Source organism: Saimiri boliviensis, chromosome 4, assembly GCF_048565385.1.
Source record: "Saimiri boliviensis isolate mSaiBol1 chromosome 4, mSaiBol1.pri, whole genome shotgun sequence".
Classification (NCBI taxonomy): domain Eukaryota; kingdom Metazoa; phylum Chordata; class Mammalia; order Primates; family Cebidae; genus Saimiri; species Saimiri boliviensis.
The window spans coordinates 158,508,994-158,528,668 of NC_133452.1; the positions used below are offsets into that span (position 1 = coordinate 158,508,994).

General features: G+C 36.8%; 1 protein-coding gene across 5 annotated transcripts in view; it reads left to right on the plus strand.

The window, feature by feature from the left end:
* CDKAL1 (CDKAL1 threonylcarbamoyladenosine tRNA methylthiotransferase) overlaps nucleotides 1-19,675 on the plus strand; it is a 731,789-nt gene that overhangs the window by 11,849 nt on the left and 700,265 nt on the right. For all 5 annotated transcript variants that reach the window (XM_003927310.3, XM_074398506.1, XM_010338014.2 and 2 more), the window contains 2 exons: nucleotides 676-850; nucleotides 3,782-3,894. In XM_003927310.3, coding sequence (XP_003927359.1) covers nucleotides 681-850; nucleotides 3,782-3,894 — 283 coding nt within the window. In that variant the 5' untranslated portion in view covers nucleotides 676-680. The remainder of the gene's footprint in view (nucleotides 1-675; nucleotides 851-3,781; nucleotides 3,895-19,675) is intronic.

A 19,675-nucleotide genomic window follows, 5' to 3' on the forward strand; every position in this document is an offset into this window, starting at 1 on the left:
GATGAACAAAGAAGGATACAATTAAGAACATGAATTGCATTTAGTTGTTAGGCTTTTACGTTTGCTGGAATCTGAAATAGTTCCTTTCCTACTTTTTTCTACATGACACTGATTTGTTGAAGAAATAGTTCCTGTTGAACCTTGGAATGTCCCATTGTCATTAGGGTTTTGTCTGATTGTTTTCTTATGTTTCTTTTTTCTTTTTTTGAGACTGAGTCTCACTCTGTGACCCAGGCTGGATTGCAGTTGTGTGATCTCCGCTCACTGCAACCTCTGCCTCCTGGGTTCAAGCAATTCTCCTGCCTCAGTCTCCTGAGTAGCTAGGATTACAGGGGTACACCAACACGCTCAGCTAATTTTTGTATTTTTGGTAGAGATGGGTTTCTCCATGTTGGCCAGGCTGGTCTCGAACTCCTGACCTCATGATCTACCCACCTCTACCTCCCAAAGTATTGAGATTACAGACGTGAGCCACCTCGCCTAGCCTGTGTTTCTTTTTTCAGTCTACCCAAGATAGTACTCCATTTTTGTTTCTTTATCTCTTATATTTTCTATAAATTTGAAGTTAGATCTAAAGTCTTGATTAGATTCAAATTTGGTGAGAATATTTCATAAATGATGCTATGCTAAGCAGATTTTCATAAGTTTGTTTTATTTATAACTTGTTTGTGGTAGAGAATATGCCTTCTGCATCCTGTGATATGCTGCTGGAGGACATTGAAGATATCGTGTCTCAGGAAGATTCAAAACCACAAGATAGGCATTTTGTAAGAAGGGATGTTGTCCCAAAGGCACGAAAGCGAAATACCCAAAAATATTTGCAAGAGGAAGACAGTCCACCAAGTGACAGGTAAAACTTTTTTCCTTGAAATTATTCTTTCTTTCTTTCTTTTTCTTTCTTTTCTTTTCTTTCTTTCTTTTTCTTTCTTTCTCTTTCTTTCTTTCTCTTTCTTTTCTCTTTCTTTCTTTCTTCCTTTTTCATTTTCTTTCTTTCTTCCTTTTATTTTTTTTTATTTTGAGATGGAATCTTGCTCTGTTCTCTTTCTTTTCTTTCTTTCTTTCTTTCTTTCTTCCTTTTTCATTTTCTTTCTTTCTTCCTTCCTTTTATTTTTTTTTATTTTGAGATGGAATCTTCCTCTGTCATCCAGGCTGGAGTACAGCGATGGAGTCTCGGTTCTCTGCAGCCTATGCCTCCTGGGTTCAAGTGATTCTTCTGCCTCAGCCTCATTAGTAGCTGGGACTACAGGCATGTGCCACCATGCCTGGCTAATTTTTGTATTTTTAGTAGAGATGGGGTTTCACCATGTTGGCCAGGCTGGTCTTGAACTCCTGACCTCAGGTGATCCACCTGTATTGGCCTCCCAAAGTGCTGAGATTACAGGCGTGAGCCACTGCGCCCTGGTGAAATTATATTCATTTTCATTTCAGAGGAAGAAGCTGACACTACTAGTCTGTGTGAAATACATAATGTCTCTTCATTAGAATCTTTGAAATTTTTTTTTTATTTTTGAGACGGAGTCTTACTCTGTTGCCAGACTGGAGTGCAGTGGTGCTATCTCAGCTCACTGAAACCTCCCTGCCTCCTGGGTTCAAGCAATTCTCTTGCCTCAGCCTCTGGAGTAGCTGGAATTACAGACACCCACTACTGTGCCCAGCTACTTTTTATATTTTTTTTTTCTTTCTTTTTTTTTTTAAATTGCATTTTAGGTTTTGGGGTACGTGTGAAGAACATGCAAGATTGTTGCATAGTACACACATGGCAGTGTGATTTACTGCCTTCCTCCCCATCACCTATGTCTGGCATTTCTCCCCATGCTATTTCTTCCCAGCTCCCCACCCCCTGCTGTCCCTTCCCTATTTCCCCCCGACAGACCCCAGTGTGTTACTTTTTGTATTTGTAGTAGAGATGGGGTTTCGCCATCTTGGCCAGGATGGTCTTGATCTCTTGACCTTGCGATCTGCGTGTCTTAGCCTCCCAAAGGGCTGGGATTACGGGAGTGAGCCACTGCGCCCAGCCTGAACTTTTGATAGGAAATACAGGTTGAGTATCACTTAACTGAAATACTTGAGACGAGAAGTGTTTCAGGTATCACATTTTTTTTTTGGATTTTGGAATATTTGCATTACATACTTACTAGTTGAGTATTCCTAATCCAGACATCCAAAATGCTCCAGGGAGTATCCTTTGAGTATCATTTTGGCACTCAAAAAGTTTCAGATTTTAGAGCATTTTGGATTTTGAATTTTTGAATTAAAGAAACACAACCTGCATGTAATTTTTTTTATTTGAGTGATTTTAAATTTGACGAGGTAATTAGTTAAAAAGAAATGAGATGCCAAACTGAATGTTCCCAGCAGATAGCCTAGGACAACAGGAATCTCTTCGATATTACTGCATTTGGTATGTAAGTCTGTGTTACTTCCAAATAAAATTTTTACTGGAGTTTGTGCTTCTGGTGAGACAGTAGTATTCTGGACATTTGAATTTTCTTAGCAGATTTTCAAATACTTATGGATCAAGTAAAGGCAGTAGGCACAAAGAATTATTGCCCTATTTATATATCACTAGTCTGTGAAATTTTGATACAACGTAACCAGAAAGGATAATGTAAGTATATAATTTAAATAAGCCTATATTTGTTTATCTAGTAAACTGTTGAAATTTATAATCTACTTGTTTTGTTGGGAAATTAACCTTTTAAAAATCTTTGAATTTAAAATTTGCTTATATTATAATGACTGAGGTTTATCAAATTTCCCCTAAATGTATCCTTAAGGTAATTTCTATTTCCTTATAAATTATTAGAGCAATCCAAGTTGAAAGTCCTTTTATTTTCTAAAAATATTACCTTTTTTTAAGAACTCTAATTTGATAGAGTACTTTTAATAATGTCTTAGGATGATAATTTAAAATTTTGATTAACTTATTTATATCTAAGTTTTAAGGAAGCTAAAGATTGCAGCTAGTATGTAGGAGTCTATAAACAGACATACTTTTCTCTATTTGCTATTGCTGCTAGAACCCCTTTTTTTCCCTATTGTTATTTTTATGTACCTTTCTAGGAGTTGAACTTAGTGATAGTTAAGTTAGTATGGATTTAAAATACAATTCAGGGAAAAGTAGATATTTTTTATGTAGAGTCTTCTTAGAACTCTGTGGTTTCTTTATATTGATTTTAGACTTTTGATATAACAACAGATTTTGAGGTAAGTTGGTGTGTTTAATTAATAGCTTTTGAATGGATTGTAGTGAGTTTATTTTTTGTGTAGTATATCTTAAAATCATCGAGTGGTTTTTATTTTAAAAATTACTCAGTATTGGCTCATGCCTGTAATCCTAGCACTTTGGGAGGCCGAGGTGGGTGGATCAGGAGTTCAAGACCAGCCCGGCCATCACGGTGAAACCCCATCTAAAAAAAAAAAAAAACAGATTACTCAGTAAAACTAGGTATAGTTTTGGCTCACGCCTGTAATTCCGTGCTTCGGGAGACTGAAGTGGGAGGATTGCTTGAGCCTAGGAGTTCAAGATCAGCTTGGGTAGCATATAGTGGGACACTGTCTCTACAAAAAAATAAAAAAGTTAACAGCTGTCTTGGTGCATGCCTATAGTTGCAGCCACTTAGGAGGCTGAGGTGGGAGGATCCCTTAGGCCTGGGAGGTTGAGGTTGCAGTGAGCTGTGGTCACGAAGCTGCACTGCAGCCTGGGCAACAGAGCGAGACCCTGGATAAAAAAAAAAATTACTCAATGAAACTAACATTTTTTTAATTGATTCCTTAACAGCACTATTCCAGGCATACAGAAAATTTGGATACGGACATGGGGCTGTTCTCATAATAATTCAGATGGAGAATATATGGCTGGACAGCTAGCTGCTTATGGTTATAAAATTACAGGTAATGAGATCTATAATAGATTTTATTGATTAAATTTTTCAGAAGTAAGTTTTTTTTGGAGATACATATTTTAGCTTAGCAGTTACAGGGTATTTTAGCATTACTTAATGGTTTTAAGGTGAAACAGTGATAGCTATTACACATTGTGTAGATACCCATGGATGTCATATTGTAAAAAAACTTTAAAAAACTTGTATTTTGAAATAAGTTTAGATGTTTAGAAAAGTAGTAAAATTAGAGAGTTCACATATGCCCTTCACTGAGCTTCCCTTGATAATAACATCTTACATAATTGTAATATAGTTAATAAAACAGGAAATTAATATTAGTGCATTTTTGTTATCTAAACTGTAGATTGTATTTGAATTTTACCAGTTTTCTCATTAACTTTTTCTGTCCCAAGATCTAATCGGGAATTACAGGTGTGAGCCGTCGCACCCAGCCTGTCTTAGTTATTTCTGTCAGTGCAGATTCATGGATATTCATTGTGTTCTGTGGATATAGTCTAATACTATCATTATGTGTTATGCTGCTTGTTGCTCCACCTTGGCCATTAGGACCTTGTTCAGGTTGGAGTTCAAGACCAGCCTGGCCACCGTGGTGAAACCTAGTCTTTACTAAAATTACAAAAATCAGCCAGGCATGGTGGCGGGCACCTGTAGTCCCAGCTACTTGGGAGACTCAGGCTGGAGAATTGCTTGAACCTGGGAGGCGGGTTCAAGGTTGCAGTGAGCCGAGATCGCAGTGCAGTGGCTCACGCCTATAATCCCAGCGCTTTGGGAGACCACGGCAGGTGGATCACCTTAGGGTTGGGAGTTTCTAAGACCAGCCTGACCAACATGGAGAAACCCTGTCTTTACTTAAAATGCAAAATTAGTTGGGACATAGTGGTGCATGCCTGTCCCCAGCTAATTGGGAGACTGAGGCAGGAGAATTGCTTGAACCCGGGAGGCGGAGGTTGTGGTGAGTGAAGATCGTGCCATTGCACTCCATCCTGGGCAACAAGAGTGAAACTTAGTCTTAAAAAAAAGGAAAAAGAAAATAGCCTTTATATATTGATTTATATTTTATTTATTTCTGAGATGGGTCTCACTATGTTGCCCAGGCTGGCCTTAAGCTCTTAGGCTCAAATAATTCTTTTATCTCAGCCTCCCAAGTAGCTGGGACTATAGTAATGTACTTGGCAAAAAAAATAGCCACACACACTAAAGGAAGAAGGCTGGGTGTGGTTGTTCATGCCTGCTGTAATCCCAGCACTTTGGAGGCTGAATCGGGAGGGTCATTCGAGCCCAGGAGTTTGAGACCAGCATTGGCAACATAGTGAGACCCTGTCCCCGCAAAAATGTTTAAAACGTAGCTGGCATGTTGGTGCTTGCCTGTAGTCCCAGCTACTTGAGAGGCTGAGTTAAAAGAATTATCTTTGAGGTTGAGGTGGCAGCTTGTTTGAGCCTGAGAGGTAGATAGAGGCTGCACTGAGCTGTGATTGCACACTGTACTTCAGCCTGGGCAACAGAGCAAGATCCTATCTCAAAAAAAAAAAATGCCTAAGATGATTTCCTAAAATGTTAAGGAAAATCAGGTAATGAGAAATTAGGTATGACTTTTTCTATGTCATATTAGATATGTAATACATTTTAATTTAAATTTTAGTCTATTAGCAGTTTGCATTTGGTCTTATAACAGTACTTGTCTGTATAAAATAACAATCCTCATATGTTTATACAAGAATATTATATTTTGTTTTACAGACCTAATTTTGTTTCTTATTTGGGAATAGTTAAAAAGGGAAAAGTAAGGAAGTAATTACTTGAATGTGAATTTATTTTATTTTTGCTAATGTAGCATAATATTAATTTTGTAAACTTGATTGTTCCCACTTCAGAAATTCATAGTTTTTAATTCCACTCTGGCTGGCCTGCAGCAGACTGTGCAAATACTTTCTTCACTAGTCTAGGTGCTATAGGCCCAGGAGATATAAACAGAATTAGCTTCGATAAGATATTTAAGAAGGAAATTAAGACATTTAAGAAGGAAATCTGTACAGATCTTAAATTTAGAGATTTCATATGAATGACTTCTGGATTACCTATGCCAGTAGCCACTTTCCATGGAATAATGAGAATCTATAAAGTTTATTATAGCTTACTAATTGATAATGCTTTTGTTAATCAAATGGAAACCTAAAATACTAAATGTATAATTAATATAAAATAGTTATAAACTTTAGATTATGTATAATTTATATGGAGATTATTGAAAACAGTATGCAGATAAATCAAAATTACTTCTCAGTAGTCATAGATATTTTTATTATTTGGGGAAGAAAGATTATGTGGGTATGTATTTGAAATTACTGCTTTTAAATATGCAAATTCAGGATATAATTATTCTATATTAAAACTTCATAAGGCCAGGCACGGTGGCTCATGCCTATAATCCCAGCACTTGCAAGGTGGAGGCGGGCAGATAACCTGAAAACAGGAGTTCGAGACTGGCCTGGCCAACATGGCAAAATCCTGTCTCTACTAAAAATACAAAAATCAGCCGGATGTGGTAGCACATGCCTGTAATCCCAGCTACTTGGTAGGCTGAGGTAGGAGAATTGCGTGAACTCCGGAGGTGGAGGTTGCAGTGAGCCGAGAGCACCACACTGCTCCAGCCTGGATGACAGAGTAAGACTCTGTCTCAGAAAACGAACAAACAAAAACAACATTTTCGTAAGGGTTTAGTCAGAGTAGTTTGAGCCACCACGCCCAGTTAACTTCTGTGTTTTTAGTAGAGATAGGGTTTCACCACATTGGCCAGGCTGGTCTCGAACTCCTGACTTTGTGATCTGCCCGCCTTGGCCTCCCAAAGTGCTGGGATTACAAGTGTGAGCCTCACTGTGCCTGGCCAGGACCTGCTTTATTAAAAGAGCGTTTACTCAAGTTGAATGATGAGTCATCTGTGTGCAAAAAAAAAAACCCAAAAAAACCCGAGCTTTTGCAACTTACAATTTTTAAAATGCTTTGTGATAATGTCAAGTCGGAATGCGGTACCTTATATTTGATGAATATCTCTTTGCAGAAACTAACACTGATTTATTTGCTCTGGGAGATAGTGTTAATTGAAATTAAAATGTATAGGTTAACTAAAATGTATAGGGGTTTTCTGGTCCTGGTCATTCAGTTTGAAGTAGCTTTGAATTTTGTAACATGTCTATGGGATATATTGGATTCATGTATGGGAATGTTTTCATAAGGAATACATCCCAGGACCATGTTAGTGATCAGTAGAATTTGAAGTATGTTAAAGCCACACTTTTTTGTTTGGGCTTAGATTTAGGCTGTTGTATGTAATTCAACTATAAGTACCCAATGTTTCTTAAAAACAAAACTTTGCCTGCTTTCTTATCCCAGTTTTCTTTAAGAATTGACTGACTATTGGCAGTGGCTTTCACCTGTAATCCCAGCACTTTAGGAGGCTGAGGTGGGAGGGTCACTTGAGCCCAGGAATTTGAGACCAGTCTGGGCAACGTAGCAAGATCTTGTCTTACAAAAAATTAAGCAATTAGCTGGGTGTGGTGGCATGCGCCTGTAGTCCCAACTACTCGGGAGGCTAAGGTGAGAGGATTGCTTGGGCCCAGGATAAGCCGAGATCATGCCACTATACTCTAGCCTGAGTGACAAAGCAAGATCCTGTCTAAATAAATAAATAAATAAATAAATAAATAACCATGTCATTTTACATTAATATATTGAATTTGCCTATCTGATATTAATAAAATATATTCTAATAGGGAGTACATTAATTCTGTGGAACGCTGAAAAGCAGTAGACTTCAATTTCTTAAAAATACAAGTAAATGAAAAGTAGATGGTATATTTTGCTTCTGTTTGGTGCCACAATAAATTGAGCTGGTTAATTCTCAATGAAATGAGGATTTTTGTACACATTTTTAGGTAATGGAGCTGAATTGGTTAAAAGCCTATTGTGTATTAGCATTTCACATATGTTATTGCAAGAATCAAATGAGATAACTGGCATGAGGTTGACTGCATATCTTAAAATGAAGAGATCGAGACTGGAAGAAGGAATACTCATGTGCTAGAGCTGTCATTGAGACATTGTCTGTTAGCACAACCTGATCTCAGCATTATGTTCTGTAGTCTCTCAAAGTTGATGCTTGAAAAGAAAGGCAGTTCAGAATGGAAATTTATTAATAGTAATGGCTCTTATTAGAGTCGTTCTTGGCTGCCCAGTATCTTGAAATGTTTTTTCATATATTTCAAATGGTGTGTGTATATATATATGTATATATATATATATATATACATATATATATACACACACACACACACACACACACACATACATATACATATGTGTGTGTGTGTGTGTATGTATATATATTTTTTTAAGTAGAGATGGGATTTCACCATGTTGGGTAGGCTGGTCTCGAACTCCTGACCTCAGGTGATCCACCCATCTGGGCCTCCCAAAGTGCTAGGATCACAGGCATGAGCTGCTGTGCCCGGCCAGAGTTTTAAAATATGTAACCCTTATTAGAAGCCTTTATCCTTTTTTTGGAGGGAAGAGAGGGGAGTATGTCCCACTGCAGTCTATACCACAGGAACATGCTCAGTTTTTAAATTTCAGTGATGAGTTGGAATTTGAAAGTAAGCTATTTCTTGGCCGACGTGGTGGCTTACGCCTGTAACCCCTGCATTTTGGGAGGCTGAGGTGGGTAGATCACCTGAGGTCAGGAGCTCAAGACCAGCCTCGCCAACATGGTTAAATCCCATCTCTACTAAAAATACAAAAATTAGCCAGGTCTTTTAGTGCATGCCTGTAATCCCAACTACTAAGGAGGTTGAGGCAGGAGAATAGCTTGAATCTGGGTGGGGGCAGAAGTGAAAGTGAACTGAGATTACTCCGCTGCACTCCAGCCTGGGCAATAAGAGTGAAACTCTGTCTCAAAAAAAAAAAAGAGAAGAAAGTAAGCTGTTTGTTTAGTTATCGATGGCAGTGTCAGCAGAGTGCTGCCTGGTCCATTCCTGCCTCCTTAATCATAAGTATAAAGCCATCGACCTGGTGGAACCTCAGTAGGATATTTTTTGAACTTCTAATAGAATTCAATGAAAGAATCATCAGCTATCTTAGTATAGGGCTGTTAACTTATACTTTCTACACATACCTCTTTAATCTAGCTTTCTTGTTCCTTTTCCATCACCATGATTATTTACATTCTTATAGTATCTTACAGTTTGTAACATACTTTTAGATTTATTGTTAATTTGATATAGCTTGTACCTGAAGATAAAGGAAGAACAAAACGCTAACTTAGGCTTTACACAAATTATTTAAAAACATTCTGACATTAAGGTTTCTGACTTAAAATTATATGTATAAGTAATAAATATTTACAGTGAAGTATTTAGTTATATATTGAACAGAACTTTAAAAAAAATGTAACCCAGAGTTTTCTTGCCAAAATTCTTTTTTCTCTAGCCAGTGATGCTGTCTTTTATTAATAGCTTAAGGTTCTGAGGTCCATCTGGAATTACAGTGCAAGTAAATTGTAGTCTGATCATGTGCGGTGTCTGCAGTGCAAGGTAGGAACATCATCAGCTTATAGATAGAGTTGAATCTTAGCATTATTCCAAGGCTTGGAAGTTACGCATAGAAATGTATACAGAGAAGCAAAGTATTTCATACATTAAAATGGAAACTATTTTTGCTGATCTGTAAAATGTCCTTCTTGAGAATATTTTCAGATAATTTTCCAAGCTTTTACTATATACATGTATATATATATGCATATCTATGTGAATATATATATATAGTACTGCAAAACTGTAGTCTTAAGATCATTATTTAAAAGTACATCGTTAACATGGCTGGGCATGGTGGCTCATGCCTCTAATCCCAGCGCTTTGGGAGCCTGAGGTTGGCGGATTACCTGAGGTCAGGAGTTTGAGACCTGCCTGGGGTGAAACCCTGTCTGTACTAAAAATACAAAAATTATCTGGGCATAGTGGAGCATGCCTGAAATTCCAGGTACTCTGGAGGCTGAGGCATGAGAATTGCTTGAACCTGAGAAGCGGAGATTGCAGTGAGCTGAGATTGTTCCACTGCACTCCAGCCTGGATGACAGAGTGAGACTCTGTCTAAAAAAAGAAAAAAAGTACATCCTTAACTTGACAGTAATTCACTCTCACCTTTTCTTCCTGCGGAAATGTGTTTATGTTAGGTTATTTGCATGAACTGAGATTATTAAGTCCTAAAATTTTTCTACCATTTTTGTCACTGTTATTTCATGTAGAAAGTTGAGAGAATTTTATTCAAAGCTGCCTTTATGTGAGGAGCTGACAGCACAGGGGTAATAGAAATAGACATTTTTAAAGGGGGTAACTCCCAACAAAATAAAAGCGAAGTACCAGTTGTGGCAGGGATGACAGTGGTTATTGGATCATTGAGCTGTATTCTTTCTGTCAGTTCTCTCTAAGGGACTCAGCTTTCAAGGAGGGAGAGATGGAAATCTTAAACAGGTTTGGTAGCTTCCCTACATTTTATCTGCCCAGACAACAAAAATAAAACAGCTCACAATATTAGAATTTGGGACAATAAATTAATTTGGAGATAACTAAATGTAAAATGAGATTTCTGGGCACATGGTAGTGCGGTATGTATAATAAACAGTTAGGGTTGAGACAGTAAATGCATGAACTAGACAGACTCTTTTTGACCAGACCTTGTGTTATAGGTGAATGAAATTTGGGAATCCTATACTTGAAATTCTGGAATGGCTAGCCTGAGCCAGAAAAAAATCCCTTTGTGATCTAAGAAGGAATTGAGTTTAGAAGATTTGTTCTTCACACCACATTTCCATGTTGTTGCGGAAAATAGATTGGTAATGGTGACAAGGTCAAGGATGTGTTGGTTGAAGTTGTGGAAGATGAGCAGCAGTTTAAGGGCATTAAAATATATTTTTAAGAGTGTAAATTGCATTGAAGAGTGGACTGAAAGTCGACCTAAGAGAATTAGGGCATGTTGTTTGCGCCGTATGTGTGCAAAGTTTTTGTATTAATGAGTGACTCCATCCTTTGGAACGATGTGGACAAATCTGATTGGAAAACCATTTATATACTAGGGTCTTAAATGCTACAATTGGAAAGGCCATTGATACATATAATTAATTGCCATGTGTTATGCATAACTTTCTGGAAAACTATCACTATTGCTTATGTAGCCCAGGGATAAATATATCTTTTTTTTTTTTTTTTTTTTTTGAGACGGAGTTTCGCTCTTGTTACCCAGGCTGGAGTGCAATGGCGCGATCTCGGCTCACCGCAACCTCCGCCTCCTGGGCTCAGGCAATTCTCCTGCCTCAGCCTCCTAAGTAGCTGGGATTACAGGCACGCGCCACCACGCCCAGCTAGTTTTTTGTATTTTTAGTAGAGACGGGGTTTCACCATGTTGACCAGGATGGTCTCGATCTCTCGACCTCGTGATCCACCCGCCTCGGCCTCCCAAAGTGCTGGGATTACAGGCTTGAGCCACCGCGCCCGGCGGGATAAATATATCTTGAAGTGTTATAATGTTATGTCACTGAAAATGGAGCTAAATATATACATGTCTTAAGTACAGCACCGTGATAAGGATATTGTGCAGATTGTCATGTTGTGACCATTAGTTTTTCTATACATTTTGCTTTAAGAATTTAAAAAGCCTTAGGTATAATTTGCATTAGATTTACCAAGAATAATTTACCTATTTTACCTGTAAGATCTTACAAGGAGGTTGCCTTTATTTTCAAATGATTCCAAGGTGACTGAGAAATGGAAGAAAATGGCTTTTCTTTTCTTTTTCTTTTTCTTTTTGACGGAGTTTCGCTCTTGTTACCCAGGCTGGAGTGCAATGGCACGATCTCGGCTCACCGCAACCACCGCCTCCTGGGTTCAGGCAATTCTCCTGCCTCAGCCTTCCTGGTAGCTGGGATTATAGACACGCGCCACCATGCCCAGCTAATTTTTTGTATTTTTAGTAGAGACGGGGTTTCACCATGTTGACCTGGATGGTCTCGATCTCTTGACCTTGTGATCCATCCGTCTCGGCCTCCCAAAGTGCTGGGATTACAGGCGTGAGCCACCGCGCCTGGCTCGGCTTTTCATAACATATGGAATTATGTTTTATATTATAAAAACTGAGTAGGTTTCTCTGTTCAAGTCTCTACAGCTAAAGTTGTGTATGTTAAGAATTTTGGGCCTAGCGTGGTGGCTCAAGCCTGTAATCCCAGCACTTTGGGAAGCTGAGGCGGGTGGATCACGAGGTCGAGAGATCGAGACCATCCAGGTCAACAAGGTGAAACCCCGTCTCTACTAAAAATACAAAAATTCGCTGGGGTGGCGCACACCTGTAGTCCCAGCTACTCTGGAGGCTGAGGCAGAAGAATTGCATGATCACAGGAGGCGGAGGTTGAGATCGCGCCATTGCACTCCCGAAACTCCATCTCAAAAAAAAAAAAAAAGAATTTTCTGTAAGTTTCACAGTGCTTTAGTGGCATATAACATTACAAAATGGTGTTTTATTTAAAAAATATAATTTTTTTGTATTTTTGGTAGACAGGGTTTCACTCTGTTGCCCACGCTGGTGTTGAACTGAGCTGAACCATTCCACTACCTCGGCCTCCTGAAATGCTGGGATTACAGGCGTGAGCTACCGTGCCTGGCCCTTATATATTTTAAAAGGATGTTTAATACTCTTCATTGGTGTGTTATGCAATAGTTGCATGATGATTTCTTTGATCTCTAAAATTTTTTTTTTCTTTTAAAAATGGAGCACAGAAATACTTAGTTTCTGATATTTTTCCATCTTGCTTCAGGAATTTCTTTTTTGTGTTATTTTATGAAGCACAAAACTAAGTATTTTTGAAGCAGCAGACTACTGTATGGTATTAATTTTGATATTGTACTAAATTTACGTCATTTACACAAATCAAATAGTGTCAACCTTAATTTTTTTTAAGCGATATTTTTCTTATATTTGAGAGTGAACGTGTATGATTGATTATAATCTTTACCTTCTAAAGGGATTAAGGAAAAATCTTGTTCACTGTTTTGAATTCTAAAATGTTTTGCTTCCAAGTCCTAGTTTTTCTTAACCCTGGTATTATGTCCAAAATGAATGCCTAGTAAAAGTTAGTAACTCTCATGGCAATTAAAGTATTTTGATAACATTTATAAGTTCTTGTTCTCAATTTTGCCACTAGTAAAGATGTGGTAAAAGTTAATCTTTTTTGTTGTCTTTCTTGTGAACTTAAAGATCATTTTTCATCCTGTTCAACCTTTGGCCTGACCTTTTCAGGTCACTAAATGTCTGGTTTGCAGTTTTTGTAGTGTGTAAGAAATAATACTTTGAGTGTAATTGTATTAATTTTTGTGAATAAACTGCTCTGGAGTGCTGAAGTGTGTTATGATGCCTTGTCTTTTCAGAATTACTGTTATGACTTTAAATATTTTATATTTATGATATTTTAGAATTTTTATGATACAGATAAACATGTACCCAGATTTTCAGAATCTTGACATTTGTGTAATTGATTAATAATTCACATCACCCTAAGAGATTTGTGAAATATTTTTGGGATAATTCATTTAGAAATAGCCTGTGTTTAAATTTTAATTTTCTTTTTTAAGAAAATGGGCAGATGACAAATTACCATGAAAGCTTCATTTAACAATCTATTTTTGGTATTGCCTTCTTTAATTTAGGGGAGAAAAAATTTCTGAGATGTTAACAGTTGAACATGTAATGTTGGCTCTTTTTGGCCTTCAATTTAAAATCGTCATGGGTTTGGATTAAAGACATGATGTATTTTTAGCTATTGGGCAAGAGATGGCAATATTGCATTACATGATCACTGCAGTTATGGTATTTTATATTAAAAGTGAATTTCATATTACAAATGTACTTAGGATTATTAGAAGTCATTAAATTAGTTTACACTTTGTTTTTCTGATTGATTTTTTTCTAAGGTTTTTAGCAGTATTTATGTAAACATCGGACAAATTGGCCCTTTCAGAGGCAGTATGATCTTGTGCAGATGTCCAACTGCAGTATGTGTGCTGGAGACCAGATGTGAAATTATTCAGTCACTGGCTTACTGCTTGACACCTTCATTGCTCTGTTGCCCTCACTGTGCTTGTCCTAGAATCTGGTCCTTGTGTTCTTTGTCCATATATGAAGGTGGGAGTTTTTGAATTTGAGGACAAACATTTGTTACCTTTAATACTACATTGTGCCGGGCGTGGTGGCTCATGCCTGTAATCCCAGCACTTTGGGAGGCCGAGTCGGGTGGATCACGAGGTCGAGAGATAGAGACCATTCTGGTCAACATGGTGAAACCCCGTCTCTACTAAAAATACAAAAAATTAGCTGGACATGGTGGCACGTGCCTGTAATCCCAGCTACTCAGGAGGCTGAGGCAGGAGAATTGCCTGAACCCAGGAGGCGGAGGTTGTGGTGAGCCGAGATTGTGCCATTGCACTCCAGCCTGGGTAACAAGAGTGAAACTCCGTCTCAAAAAAAAAAAAAAATACTACATTGCTTTCAGACTCACTAAAAACTAACCTTTTCATACTATGCAACTTGTATAGCTTATTAATCTTCAAGTCTATTAACATATATTATGGTTAAAGAGGCTTAATAATAAAACAGAATGCAGTAATTGAGTTTAAAAATTTGCCACCAGTTCTTACTTTAGCAACATGTATTTGATGGTTAAGGAGGAAATGATTTGCATTTCTTGGTATTTGCAGAGACTTTGCTTTTGCCCCTTTTATTGTAGCTTGGTCATTCTCAAATTTGAGTTTCTAAGAACTTTCAAAGTATTAAGTATACTAATCCATGTATGTATTATTTTTATGGTTGATTAAGGGCTTTTTTTGGTAAGAGTTGTGGCTACCCATGATTTTTACCTAATCGGATGATTTTAGATTGAAACTCCTTGCATAAAATGCAACTCTGCTTAGCCCTTGCTGCCATTAGCTTATTTCTGCTGGCTTAGAGTAACATCTCAGCTAGTTCTTACATTAAAATAATTAAATTGTTTTACGTTTTTTTAAATGATGTGCGAGTTCTTTCTATTTTACTTATCTTTACTTTTGACATGTCAGAGACACTATTGCTTAGTTATTAAGAACAGACTGTAGGCCGAGCGCAGTGGCTCACACTTATAATCCCAGCAGTTTGGGAGGCCAAGGTGGGTGGATCATGTTAGGTCTGGAGTTCAAGACCAGCCTGGCCAACATGGGGAAACCTGTCTCTACTAAAAATAAAAAATCAGCTGGGCTTGGTGGTACGTGCCTGTAATTCCAGCTACTTGGGAGGCTGAGGCACAAGAATCACTTGAACCCAGGAGGTGGAGGTTGCAGTTAGCTGAGATCATGCCACTGCACTCCAGCAAGGATGACAGTGCAAGACTCCCATCTCAAAAAACAAAAACAAAAACAAAACCAAAAAACCCCAGGCTATAGCTAGCTATTAATATTAAACCAGACTGTAAAGCCAACTACTACCATTTATTAGCTTTATAAATTTGATAATATTTGTGTATTTTAGCATCGTTATTAAATGAAGATGACAGTGGTAGTCCTTTCTGAAGATTAAATGAGTCAGTATATGTAAAGTGGTCAACTTTGTGTTTTAATGTTATAATTATTATTAGATATGATACCTGGCACAGAGTAATAATTTGGGTGTTTTTTTGCGTGCGTTAGTGAACAAGTAAAAACAAGTATATTTAATATAATGTATGCAAGTAATTTCACTCTTTTTGTCTTTCAGTTAGAATAAATGTTAAAGTATATTACAAAGGTTAAATAAATGTAGTGTGTGTGTGAATCCCATGAGTTTCCAGTAGAATTCTATTTAGGTGGCTGTCAAGTCCACTCTGCATCATCGTGACATGTCTTGGATGAGATCTTCATACTATCACTTTTCCTGTCATGGACACTACAAATTATATTGAATCAGAAATCTAATTTAATCCATTTTTATTAAATTGGAAGCAGTAATTGCTTTCAATTTAATGGGATTGGATTCGGTATTAGAAATTTCAGTGTTCCTTCAGACTTAATAAAATATGGTTATATATATTTCCATTTATTTGTATGTGTTCCTGTGCCCTCTCAGAGAGAAATGATCTTGGAGTATTACTTGTATTCATTTGAGTTGTTTGTGCCGATAGGTAAATAGGCATATTGTAAGGGTAGGAATGAGGGTGGCATTCTCTTTGTTTTTTTTTTTCTTTTCTACCCATGGAGTAATGAAGAGAGAAATAAAAATAAGGGCCTTCAAAATGGGATTTCCATCTACTCAGAAATAAAGGAAAGAAATTTAGAGTCTATAGAGAAGATCTGGAATGCTATTTACTCTTGAGGGTAAACAGTATCCAGCCCTACTAAAGATGAAAAAAGGAGAGCCTGGGGTGAATTTAAATCCTTAAAAAAAATTCATTGTTGGCTGGGCATGGTGGCTTATGCCTGTAATCCCAGCACTTTGGGAGGCTGAGGCGGGTTGATCACTTGAGGTCAGGAGTTCAAGACCAGCTTGGCCAACATGGTGAAACCTCATCTCTACTAAACATACAAAAAAAATTAGCTGGGTGTGGTGGTGGGTACCTGTTATCCCAGCTACTTGAGAGGCTGAGGCAGGAGAATCACTTGAACCCGGAAGGCAGAGGTTGTAGAGAGCCAAGATGGCGCCACTACACTCCAGCCTGGGCAATAGAGTGAGACACTGTCTCAAAAAAAAAAAAAAAAATTCATTGTTAGCATTTTTTTTTTCAATCTTTCCAGCAAATCATACTTAGAGATAGCTAAGTTGATCAATTTTCATGTCTTGTGCTTTTTCTTGAATGTACTATAGACAAGAGGTTAGGCTATGGGGGAACTATGTTTCTGAGTTCGTGTCTGATTGTTTTTGATCATCTAGTTCCATTTCACAGAAGATGTAGTACTTACGGCTTACCCTTTGGCTCTTTCTCTGCTTTCACTCCAGCAGTGTTTTCAGTAGGCTTTTGGTGATCTTACTGACTGTTGTTTTCTTCCTGATGTTCTTCTTAATTGAATTGCTGTATGATTTAAGATGAAATCATTGTGTTTTAACCATGAGCTTCACGTCTGCTCTATAAAGAACTATTTAATGTTTGCAGTTTGAGTAAAATTTCTAGGAACAAGTGAATCAAAGATAAGAATAGATCATTCAGAATATTTTTTTCTTTCAATGTGAAAGTTCATTGGTTCATTGTTAGCTAGCTTACAAAAATGAAGTAACTGTGAGAATGTTCTGGAATAAATCTTATAATTTAATAAAACTATTCAGAAAATCATTGAACAATACAAAAGTGGAATACATTGAAAATGCTCTATGGATACATTTAAGATAAAAATTAAGCCAGAGAAGCTTTAGGGAGAATATTTCAAGCTTTCATTTCCATTTTATTTGTACTGGCTTTTTGTATTGTGGTGTAAAATCATGTGCAAGCCATAAATGAGGGCTTTAAAAAGTTTTGTTTTTTTTTTTTAAATTTTATAAAGATGGTGTCTCCGTGTGTTGCTCAGGCTGGTCTTGAACTCCTGACCTCAACTGATCCTCTCATCTCAGATTCATTCCCTAGTTGTTGGGATTATAGGCATGAGCCACCACACGTAACAAATGAGGGCTTTTTTAAGGGAAAAAAAGTCTTTGCAGTTTTCAAAGGCTTTTTTTTTTCATTGACATAGAGATATGAAGAATACTATATTGGATTAAAGGTTTTTGCATTTGTGAAGTGTAAGCAAGTATTTGAATGTAGTCAATGTGTATTCTTCATTTAATAAACATAAACATCTTTTCCTTGTCAAATGTGTACAGAAATACTAGAAAGAGCAAAATGATTTTACAGAATCTTGTATAAAAATTTGTTCATTGCTTGTTATACAGAAAAATTATGTAACTTGTCTCATTTTGTAAGCTTAATGAATTAATGTTGGAATTTAAAAACTAGCAATTTTAAGCCAGTGATGACTCAATCATTTTTAACTGAGGGAATTTGGGATCAGTTCTTAAAATGTTCTGAGTCTCAGTTTCTTTAAAATGTAATGACGCTCTATCAATCTCGTGAAACGTGAGGTAATATGCTTTTAGAAATATTTCTAAGTTTAGAAATAGCCTACTTGGTACCTGTGCCTGTAATACTGGCTACTTGGGAGGCTGAGACAGGTGAATTTCTAGAGACCGAGAGTTCGAGTCTATACTGTGAAACATAGCAAGACCTCATCTCCAGAAAAGCTAATACATTTATTAAGCTTAAAGGTTATAAAATGATAAACGGATGGTTTTTGAATGATTAGCTCTATTCCCCTTGCATCTGTTAGATATTTTTATACAACTTAGCTCAGTTCCTAAGTATACCAAAAGATGGCACTGTTTACCTGTGTTTAATATTTTAATTTGCTTTTTTTTTTATGAAAAAATGTTGAATGTTTTATCTACAAATGTATTAAATAGAGGTTACTTTTTTTTACATTTAATTTTCTGTTTTATAAATGCATCTTTAATTCATGTAAAATTTACTAGGACCAGGTTTCATTTTTATTTTGAAATGGTTTGGAAATTCAGTTATTTAACAATCATTTTGTAGATACAAACTCCTGTGTAATCCAGTGTAATTAATGATAAAACCTTTTATTAATGTGACAGCTAATGTTTCATGGAAAACCTAGTTGCTTTTGTATAACAAAAACCATCAGATTTTTTTAAGCCTCTAAAAACAGTCCAGTGATTAAAACATAACTGCCATAATAAGTTATTTATGTGGCGTTTAGGTTACACTGCCCAGGTTTATTCATTTTAGAAAGTTATTTTATCTTAAAAGTACTTTCGAAAATGTAGCGAAACTTTTCATTGCTTGAATTTCCTATTCGCAGTTGCGTGATGAGAGGAGAATCTAGGTTCTGTGAAGTGCTTCTCTAGGTGAGAAATGCAAAAATTAGGTAATACGAATTTGACTTGCAGTGAGGATTATATATATAGCAGGGTGTGATGAGTACAATTCTCATACAGTTAGATGGAAACCTCCTGACTGTTCTTCTATAGAGCGTGTTGCATCCAATGTCGTTAATGACCTAGCAAGAGAATTCAAGTAGGGTTTTTTTTTTTGTCCCATCAAAGCTACCTGTACTTGTTTTTTTAAAAAATAAACAGCATTGGTTAATGATTTTTACTGGGGTAAAAAAGCATAAGACAGTTCCATTATCATTATAAAATGTTTTACTTTTGTTGTGGGGTGAGTTTAGAAGTCTAAGAATAATTTCAGATGTGCTTCCACTGTTTCCTTTACTTAAAAGTAGGGACTATTTTGAGTTAGTTTAATTTGTATGTTTCCGTTTTTATTTCTCTCTGAAAATTATCTTTTAGGGTACCATGCCTTGGAAAGAAAGAGTTCACATTTTTTTCTGTTAAAAACCCATCCTCCTAACTCTGAAGTGACTGTCTCAATTATTAAATGTATATAGCTTGGGGGAAGTGAAGACAGTTGGCAGTTAGAGGTTTGTTTTTATGTTCATGGGAGTCTATGTGCTTATATTTAAATGTTCACTCTTCTTGCAGGGTTTGTTGATGTTAGTAATATGATACATATGTGATTTGTCTGAATTGTTTAAAAATGCATAATTACAGGAGGCTTTGATTATTCAGCAACAGTTCTGGTAGCTAAAGACTATCATGTAGATATTTTCTTCCAGTATTTGACAGTGGTA